This window comes from Mirounga leonina, unplaced genomic scaffold, assembly GCF_011800145.1.
Source record: "Mirounga leonina isolate KUSES-001 unplaced genomic scaffold, KU_Mleo_1.0 Mir_166, whole genome shotgun sequence".
Lineage (NCBI taxonomy): Eukaryota > Metazoa > Chordata > Mammalia > Carnivora > Phocidae > Mirounga > Mirounga leonina.
The window spans coordinates 28,372,958-28,382,794 of NW_023270418.1; the positions used below are offsets into that span (position 1 = coordinate 28,372,958).

Here is a 9,837-nt window from a genome sequence, read left to right on the forward strand (position 1 = left end):
TTGTGAGCTCATCCTTCATCACTTGGCATCCTAGTTTCCTGGCTGTAAACTGGGGAGATGATAAGCTGTGGGGAAGGGGGAATGAGTGTATATGATTACGTGTTGACGATGACCAGTCCTTCCTTCAGTTTGGGGTGTGGGTGTCGGTGGAGAGGGACGGGGCCGAGCGGAAGGCCCTGGTTGGTGGGGCTCGGGCTTCGCCTCCGGGGCCTCTGCAGCCTGAGCCTGAGACGGGCTCGGGGCCTGGGGCTGCTGAACGGATGGGGCTCCCTGTGCTTCCTCCCCAGGCGCCCCCCGGGGCCCTGCCCCACAGCACCATGATGGGTAAACTCCCCTTGGGGGTTGTCTCCCCTTATGTGAAGATGAGTTCAGGGGGCTGCACGGATCCCCTGAAATTCTATGCCACTAGCTACTGCACCGCCTACGGTGAGCGCCCCTGTGTGCTGGAGCCGCCCTAGGACGCGGGCCAGGACGGGGGGCGGTCCCCCCGCCGTGGGAGGGGCAGCCCCGTGCCCTGCCACACACGCTCAGAGGGACCCCAGTGCGCTGAACCGATCCATCCCTGAGCCCCCCCAACGACCGTGTCCACGCCTGTCCCATCAGGCTGGCTTTGCCCCGCTGCCCCTCCCCCGAGTCCATCCTGTGATTCTGCCACACTGACCTTGTCCCTCCCCATCCTTTCCATTCCCCGCTGCCGCAATCTCGAAGGGCCAGGCTTTCACGGCTCTCTTGTTCCAGCCCCTGGCTCTATGCCTTCTCCATCCCGAGGACCCCTGGGCCCTGGGCGGGGTGGGGGGGATGTGGCTGGCCCTGCTTGGGAGGCCCTGCTCACTGTTCTTCCACTCCCCTGCCCCACGGGCTTCCCCTCTGGCAGGTCGGGAGGAGTTCAGGCCCCGCATGGGCAGCCACGAAGGCACAAGCTACAGATCCAATTACCGGCCCGTGGTCTCTTACCACGCCAACCTCGATGCCCTGGACAACCCAGCCATGGGGTAAGGTCTGCAACCCCTTCTCCCTCCCTGCCCCACTGAGCCTTAGTGCTCAGGGCCATTGGAGCTCATCGGACCGACTGCGGGCTCCATGCATGGGGACCCTGAACCTTGCCTGGCCTAGGTCTGGGGTCCGGGGGCACTCAGGGCACGGCACCCACCTGGGGCCCTAAGGCAGGCGGACTCCTGAGGCATCTGTGGGAGGTTTGAGGGAAGTGGGCAGCTTCCAGAGATAAGCACTGCAGCCTCCGGGTGGCTCCTGCTCCACCCTCAGGGAACAAGTCCGCCACAATTTCCAGTCAGTGACCAATCAGAGCTACCGCCCCCTGGAGGCGCCTGATGGCAAGTGCCCACTGCCTTGGAACATGCATCAGACCAGCTCTGGCTACTCGCGGGAGAAGCCCAGTGTGGCGACCCCCACTAAGGAGGTCAGTGCTGGGCTAGGACCAGGAGACAGGGGGGCCCCGAGGCTGGGGTAGAGGAAGGACCGAGGGGCCGGAGAGGGTGAGGATCCCTCCAGCAGGGTGGGATGGCCCTGCCAAGAGTTGGTCAAGGCTGAGATGCCTGGACGCTGAGGAGCCATATGCGGGCTGGGAGTCTGCTCACCTGTGTCACCTTCGTCCCCATCCCCGAATGCACCATCACCTCCCCTCCACCCCCATTCCCCATCCCTGTCCCTGCCATAACCTCCACCACCCCCATCTCCAATCCCAACACCAACCCCATCCGCATCCCCATCCCATGGTCTCTACCATCCCATCCACATCTCCAACACCACATGACCATCCTCCCCACCAATGTCATGTTTGCTTTTGTCATTGTCGTCCCCATCTTCTTCATTCCATTGTCATTATGATCATCGTCCTTATCACCAGCAGTAGAATGTATTCTACTAAGTCATTCATTCGTTCATTCGTTCATTCATTCAACTGATATGTTCTGAACATCTCTTTTACATATGAAGGTGCTAAGTGTGGGGGGGAAATGCAACAGGGAAGAGGCAGGGGTGAAGCAGTAGTGAAGGGGTTGCAACTGCAAGCCAGGAGGGTGGGAAAAGAGCTTGCTGTGGAGACGTGAGTCAAAGACTCAAGGGAAGTTAGTGTCCTCTACGTGCAGTGATGTGAGAGAGCGTTCCAGGCAGTGCAGATTGCAAGTGCAAAGGCCCTGAGGTGCGAGTATCTGATGTGACAAAGAATAGCAAGGAGGCAGGTGGCTGGAGCAAAGCAAGGAGCCAGGGTCCTTGTGGGTCTCTGTCAGCCCATGGGGTTCTACTCCTAGTGAAATGGGATGATTGCAGGGCTCTGAGCAGAGGGGGGACATGACTGGACTTCATTGTCAAGGGACCCCTCGGGCTACGGATACTCTGTAGGGGTCAAGGGCAGAAGCAGAGTCAAGACATGGACTGCCATCCCTTTGCCTGGAGCGTGACTGGCCGCTTCCTCCTCCCAGGTCAGGAAGGTCCATTTTGACCCCCAGGACTATGGGCCGCAGGCCATCACAGGGCTGGAGCCCGAGGACGGGCCCCTGCTCCACCAGCTGCAGGGCAAGGGCTCGATGGAGTGGGAGAACGCCCGGCATGTGAGTGGGCAGCCCCCGGTCAGGGCTGTGAGCGGGGCAGAGGGGCCAGACCCACTTCCTTTCCCTCCTGGAGACCGGCACTGCTCTGACTTGCCCAAAAAGCCAACTAAATGTGGGCTCAGAGTACCTAGAAAAACTGGGGAGAGCCAAGGATATTTGGTATTTCCAAGACAGCATCAACGGGGTCAGCATGGGCTTCCTTACTCAGGTCTTAGGACTTAACCCCAGAGGCCCCTTCCCTCCCCTCGCCCATCCAGACTCCCCGAGCTCTGGGCAGTGCAGTGTGGCGGGAGGACCTACTGTATTGCCTTAGCCTCTCTGCTTGCCTTGGGCCCCCTCTTCGTCTGGGTGCCTGGGTCCCATGTTTATTCCTGGGAGTCCAGTGTGGGTGGGACGGGCTTCACTGTCACAGGAGAACTTACCGGGAGTGTGTGGGGTTCTGCTGCCCCATCAGAGACGGATTTGTGCCGGGCCTGCCGTCCTCGGCCTCCCCTCGGGGACTATACCACACAGGTCTGCTGGGAACACTGAAGAGCCATCACTGTGGCCAGCCAGCCCCGGGCCCTGGTCCAGTCCGTAGGCCCCAGTGCTCTCCCTTCTGTGTTCCAGGACCCGCGCTTCATGACCTATGAGTACAATTCCAAGTATTTCAAGGAGCCTTCAAACCAGCCAGGTAGGCACATGTCTGAGCTCATGCCTTCCTCCCACCACACCTCCCTCCCCCCGCCACAGGGAGAGACACGGTGGCGGGGGGGGGGGGCGGGGGGTGCAGACGGAGCTGGTGCAGGACAAAGAAGGCACCAGCAGAAAGAAAGAAGGATACAGAGGCAGCCTGGGGGACTTGTGCCTTAACGCCAACCCTGCCGAAGGACGACTCACTGGTTTAGGAGGGCTGTTGATCCTGACCCCAGCTGCCTCCCGGCCTGTTGGCACCTGCCCGTCCTGCACCTCTCTTCTCCTCCTCTCCCGTCTCATTCTCTGTCCTGAACTCTGGAGTCTTCCTGGTGCCCATGATCCTATAGCTCAGGCGTCCAGATCCTTAGAGCCAGCTCCCTCCCCACTGGCTGGGACACGGAGCCTCAGGAGGCCCTGTGGGCAGGGCTAGGTGGCCGGGGTGGCGGGTAGCACGGGGGGATGTCTTTTGCAGATCTCTTGCAGAAGAAATCAATTGGCGCCAAAGAAGAGACTGGCTTCACCGAAGAGTCCACCAAGAACCCCATTGTCTTCCAGCCCCCCTCCCAGGCCCTCCCTGGGGACCCGGTAAGTCAGGCCTGTGCCCACTAGAATCTCAGGGTGACTTCTAGCTTAAAATGTGTGAGTTGCCGAACCCTGTGTTCAAACACGAGATGAACGAGTGTGGGTAAAAACCACTGCTTTGGTCCAGCTCCCCCAGTTTACGGATGAGAAGACTGAGGTCCAAAGAGGAGAAGGGGCAGAGCCAATGTTACTCAGAGTCTGAGCGAGGGCCCTGGCCTGCTGGTCCTCACTCAGCATCGTTACTCCCCAAACTCTTCCCTTTCCTCGGTTACCCCAATCATACGCACGTGTCGTGAGCCCCTTCTGCACTCAGGACCCCGGGGCAGCTGCCTCTGCCGGGCTGACGTGCTTCTGCGGGCCTCTTTCCAGGTCCTCCTCCCCGTCCAGAGTGTCACCAGGTCCGACTTCCTCCCTATGCCCCACCCTCATGTAAGCTGAGCCGCTGAGGGTGGAGGGCGGTCTGACCCCAGGGCCTGGGGTCCTTCCTCGGGGCAGTTGGGACAGTACCTGGAGGACGGCGGGAGGCGCAGCTATGCTCTGGTGCCAGGGGCTCGTCTGTGGCCTTAGGGGGACGAGTTCCTGCCTGTGCTGGCCAGAGGCTCCGAGAGGGAAACAGGCTACAACCGGGTGACGGAGAGGACCCTGAACCCCAGAGTGAGTGGCCTTCGGTGGGGGGGCTCCCTCAGAGCCGGGGCGTTCCCACAGGAGGGGGCAGGGAGGTTCCTTGGACGCAGACGCACTTGGGCGCTGAAGGATGGGAAGGATCAGGATATTTGGACCCTCCAGGGGAGGGGCGAAGGCCCAGGAACTGGAAAGTGAGGGGTGTCTTTGACCCAGGGAATTCCGTGTGCCTGGAGGGGCAAGGACGAGGTCCTGGGGCTGGGGGCAAGTTGGGGCCCCGTGTGCCTCTGCCTACCCTCCCTCTGTCCTTGCCGCCTCACCCTGGCCACCCACCGCCTTTCTGTGGCTCCGTCCCCTGCAGGTGCCCCCTCCTGGCCCAGAACCGAGCAGCATGAGCCACCGGCAGTTCCAGCCCCCGCAGCGCATGCAACAGACGAACGTTGCCTTGCTGGGCCGGGAGACTGTGGGGAACAAGGTGAGGCTGGGGTGCCCAGCCCCACTCCCAAATCTCCACCCCCTCCTGACCTCACAAGTCCCCTCCGTACCTCTGGTGCAGGAGCCCACGGGGTTCAGCCTCAACAACCCCAGCTACTTCCGGAACCCTTATGACCCTGACATGGATAATCGGTACCTGACCACCTACAACCAAGGGTGAGCACCCCCCTTCGCTGTCCAAATCCAGGGCTGTGAAGCCAGCATGCATTTCACAGACAGACACTGGGACAAGTGATGAGCTTACAGCCTGTGAAGTAGACCAACACTGAGTTAGTGTGATCCCCCAGAAGCAGCCCCTGAGCCAAGGATCTGAGCGCGAGTCTCTTACTGGGGAGTGTGGGGGAGCTGGGAAGTTGTGTGGGAAAAGGAAGGCAGCCCAAAGCCAGCGTGTTATTAAAGAGATATCCCATGGGGAGGCTCTAGAAAACAGTGCAAACACACGACTCAGAATGATCCCGGCCAAGGGGAGAGCGAGCTGGGGGACTGGTACCCCCACAGCCATCGGTCAGAAGTTAAGGGCAGTCCCTGAGGACGATACTAAAATCCCAGACACCTCTTTGCTACAGGCAAAGCAAGCCCCAGCAGCCCAAGGGCAGCCGACCTCTGCGCTTCTCCCTGATGCTGTGCCCAGGCTGGTGGGCAGGGAACAAATAAGGGGCTGAAGGGCGTCTGGGTGGAGCAACATGGCATCTGCGAAGATACTACGTCCAGTCCACGGTGGGGGGGCTCTGGGTTCCCAAGAAAGTAAGCTCTTTGCTGAGCATCCGGGAAGGCTTCCAGGAGGAAGTGGCCCGAGAGCCATGGGGAGGACTCCCGGGGCCAGGACTGGATGGGGAGGGCATTGCAGGAGTGGGATAGAGCCTCCTTGCACGACATCTGTCATCTGTGTCAGCGTGTGTCACCTGTGTCCCAGTACACTGTCCCCCCACTCCTTGGTCTCCCAAGTTGCCTCCCATCCTTGGGGCTGGCCCCCCTCTTTGGGATGGGGACCTTGAGGCTCAGATGGGAGGAGTGGCGACCGAGCCACATCGCAGGTCTGTGACACAGGTGGCTGCTCCAGTCCCCACGAGGGGGGAGGGGGAGGGGCAGAGACTCACGCTGGGTGTCGGGGGACAACAGTGTCCCTGTCCCTCCCTGGGCAGACGCCCTCCTCTGGCAGCTCCGGCAGCTCCGGCAGACCCTCGGCCCCAGCCATGTCTACAGGGTCCTTCTCCCGCCTGCCTGTCGGCTTTCCCGAGCTCCCGCCAGGGGTCAGGCGCACGGCTCCTTCCCCAGGGGTTGTAATCACTGACTTCCTCATGTATCTCTCTGCACCCCCACTTCATACGCTCAAGGGCGGGGCCCACATCTTACTCATCGGTGGCCCTTTCAGAACCCGGCCCAGTGCTCAGGGAGCATCAGCAAAATGGAAGCAAAGTGGAATGCCCGGAGAGAAATGAATGAGCCAGGGTCTCCACTCCCCCACCCCTAAGAAGTTCATGGGCCAGGGAGGGAGGCGGCGCACAGACCGTCCTTTCGGCTCCCCCCGTGCTGGAGCAGCATCAGGGGGCTGGGCGAAGGAGGGCCGTCCAGCTCGGGGGCAGAGCCAGGGCAGGCTTCCCGAGTGAGCAGCGTTCCCCAAGCGGACTGGGGCTCAGGACAGAGGACACAGCATGAGCAAAAGCAAGGAGGCTGGAGGGATCTGAGGCCATGTGTGCTCTGCTGGAGCCAAGATTCCTGTCCAAGAAGGGCAGAGAGGCTGCAGAGGTGAGCGGAGGCCAGCTTATCACCAGCAACAGCCCCCCCCCCGCCCCCACCCCGTGCTGCAGGTACTTCGAGAATATCCCTAAGGGTCTGGACCGAGAAGGCTGGACTCGAGGTGGCATCCAGCCGCAGAAGCCCGGAGGCTATGCCCTCAACCAGCCGGTCACCCACATGGAGGCCACCCCCAACCCCGCGGAGAGCCTACAGCACCTGCACCCCCACGTGGGAAGGTAGCCGGCCCTCCCTCCCGCTCTGTCCTTTGCGGCATCCAGGCCTTTCCCCAGCTTCTTCCCTCCCTCCGTCTGTCTGAGAGGCCTATTTCTTCTCTCTGGCTTGCTCGCAGCTTTTCCAGCTCCTCCCCCGCTCTCCCCAGCGACCCCTCCCCCTGCATGGCTGCCCCCCACCCCCCCCAACGCCTCGTTCCCATCCCAGAGGCCAGCTCCACACCTGCTCCCTGCCAGGCTGCGGGGGGTGGGGGGGTGGGGACAGAGTTGAATGGACTGTGGTTCTGCCTCACTCTGACTCCTTTCGGCTCAATTCAATTCCTCAAAAATTATATTTCTAAGACAATGGCCCAGACTTGGCAGGCAAAGAATGTGGCTTGGCTGAGGGCTGCCCCAGGGGAGGGGCAGGCAGAAGAGCAGGTCCCACCTTGCCCCACATCCCCCTCACGTCCACCCCTCCCCTTCCTGCAGAACCCTGATCTCCGTGGACCCCTTCTACCGAGCCCCGCCTCACAGCAGCTACTTCATGACACCCAACTGAGCCTGAGACTGGGTAAGGGGCGCCCCGCATGGGCCAGCCCCACATCCCCAGCCCTGGGTCAAGCAAGCCCTGCTGGGGACCCAGCCTCAGAGTGAGGGGTGGGAGACCGGGGGGTGGGGCTCTCAGGGCTGGGGGAGTGCACTGAAGCCCCCTCCCCCTGGGAACCCCTCGGGTCTCATCTCTGTTCCTCCCAGGTTTGCCAACCCAACGGACAGGACAGGAGCCGGCTACAGTCCCTACCCCCACCCCGTCCCTGCCCAGACTCCCCTGACTACTTTCCTAATGAAATAAAGAGCAGTGAAGCAGCCCATGTGTCCAGTCACTGGCAGGGGAGCTGGGAAAAGGATGGGGGGTGGTGCAGGGCGAGCATGCAGGAGTAGAGGGGCCCGGGCCCGCTTTGGAGTCAGGAAGGTCGGGTTGGACTCACGGTGACACTAGGGACAAGGACACAGATTCCTCTCCTGTCAGGGGGTCTCCTACAGTTGGTGCTGAATGCTCAGTCGGTGTGGAAGGCCAGGAGCCCTGGCAGGGAGCAGGCGGGACAGAGTGGGGAGAGGCAGAGAGGAGCAGAGGGGCAGGCAGTCACAGAGATCTCTCTCTAGAGACAGACGGACGAGGGTCTGTGACAGATGGACGCCTTTACACTGAGCCAGGGAGGGGCAGGGGCTGGTTGAAAAGGCTCGTGCCTCAGGGCAGCCCTTTTGTGAGGATTAGAACAAGGAATCCCCCCACCCCCAAGCACAGTCCCTAAAGAGCAAACTTCTTGTGGGAAGAATGCATCCCTTCCTCCGGACGCTGCCGCCTGACACGGGGTCCCTCAGCCTGCAGGGCGGAACCCAGGCTGCCTCTCAGTGCCTTCCCTCACCTTCAGCAGGTGCATTTGCACAGTGCACAACTACGCAACCGTATGCTATGTTCCTGCCAGCACCAGCTCCTCGTCTTATAAAGGGGAACCTGGACCCAGAGAGTGTGCCTCAGTTGCTTGAGGTCCTAAGGGTAGAGAGGCAGCCGCAGGCCAAGGCCGGGATGTCTCCAGCACCTTCCAGGCCAGCCGGCATGCTGAGGGGCAGACTCAGTGGTCTAGCAGCTGCCCCCCACCCCCTCCCCCTCCGTGGCAGCGTCCTCGCTCGGCCTGGCTGGGGATCCATGTGGCATGTGGGTGGCTCCAGCTGGCTCCAGCCCTGGAGGAGGGGAGGAGGGGACACAGAGTCTCTCGGCTGCAAACCCAGCCAGACTCGGACCCAGTGACAGCCCCACAGGCTGTGGGTGGGTCCTGCAGGTCCATGGCCTCCAGCGTTAGGGGTGAGTTACCAAATCAGAGATTTGCCAACTGCGCTGGGTCCCAACTGTGGCCTGGCCGTGAGGAGGTGGGGGAGGGGATCGACAGGTCCCTTCCCGCCCACAGTCCCCCCCAAATACACAGACCCCTGGAGATGCACACGTGCTAACACATACGTGCCAACAGACAAGTACACACAGACTAACACAAGCGCGCCGGAGACCGAAACACCCGAACGCTTGTACATGCAGACAGACACACAGACACAGAGGCAGACTTACAGACATGCAACGTGCTTAGACACAGACACACAGACACACCCAAACAGATGTGCAGAGACGTACAAGACAGACGGACAGACACACACACACCACTGCACGTGACCGTGTCCTTCTTCCCCACCAGTATCCTTTTATAGCTCACCCCTCCTCTGTCTGACTCAGTAGGGGATATGGTGTTGGGGACACTGGAGCCTCATCACACCCTTTCTAGGTCTCCTCCGCCTCCCATTGTCCTGCACCCCGTTTCCAGGCCATGTGAGCTGGGGCCACCCCATGATGTTTCCTGAGCTGGAGCTCTGGACCGCACCCGAGGGAAGGGGGCTGAGCAGCACCCTTCTCTTTCCTTTAGCCCCTGCCTTCACCCCCTTCGGCCTCTCTCCAGGCAGCCCATCCCAGCCTCCCCGTTTGGATCCTGGGTCCCAGCCCGAAGGACTGTGTAAGGACGGGGTGACCCAGGGCATGTGGTAGCAGGAAGGCGGGGCCAATGCCTAGCTTAGATGGTTCTGGAACTCCTGCCTGGAGCAGAGCATGGATTTCCCCAACTTCTGGATGAGGAGACAGACACCCAGAGAGGCGGAGCCACTCGCCCCAGGTCACACAGCAGCAAGGGCTGTGGGTGGGCGCCTGTTGGTAAGGGCTGGCATGGGAGCCCACGGTGGCGGCTGCCTTGGGGGGGATGTGAGTTGACTCCGAGTCATAACCGCCTTCCTGACCTCTGCCCACCCCACTGAGTTACTCGGGGCAGGCCCAGTGGGGGAGGGCAAGTGTGAGCTTGAAATGGGCAGCATGGCCAGTGGTGGGGGCTGAAGGAGGCAAGGCTGTGGGCCAG

The 9,837-nt window shown here is 61.5% G+C and overlaps 1 protein-coding gene across 1 annotated transcript; it reads left to right on the plus strand.

Moving 5' to 3' along the window:
- The first annotated feature begins 252 nt into the window (after nt 1-252).
- PPP1R32 (protein phosphatase 1 regulatory subunit 32) lies at nt 253-7,749 on the plus strand. Its single transcript, XM_035012364.1, has 13 exons — nt 253-426; nt 875-992; nt 1,264-1,417; nt 2,439-2,567; nt 3,177-3,240; nt 3,715-3,827; nt 4,194-4,253; nt 4,392-4,478; nt 4,807-4,920; nt 5,002-5,096; nt 6,749-6,913; nt 7,379-7,460; nt 7,643-7,749. Exons 1-12 carry the CDS (start codon nt 261-263, stop codon nt 7,446-7,448), a joined length of 1,335 nt encoding a protein of 444 aa, XP_034868255.1. The 5' UTR covers nt 253-260; the 3' UTR covers nt 7,449-7,460; nt 7,643-7,749.
- The last annotated feature ends 2,088 nt before the right edge of the window (nt 7,750-9,837 follow it).

Bases quoted from the DNA above. Each gene is read 5' to 3' on its own strand.
- PPP1R32 (XM_035012364.1), top strand. From the start codon at position 261: ATGGGGCTCCCTGTGCTTCCTCCCCAGGCGCCCCCCGGGGCCCTGCCC. The intron at 3,828-4,193 runs GTAAGTCAGGCC...GCCTCTTTCCAG, and splicing joins AGGCCCTCCCTGGGGACCCG to GTCCTCCTCCCCGTCCAGAG. The intron at 5,097-6,748 runs GTGAGCACCCCC...CCCGTGCTGCAG, and splicing joins CTGACCACCTACAACCAAGG to GTACTTCGAGAATATCCCTA.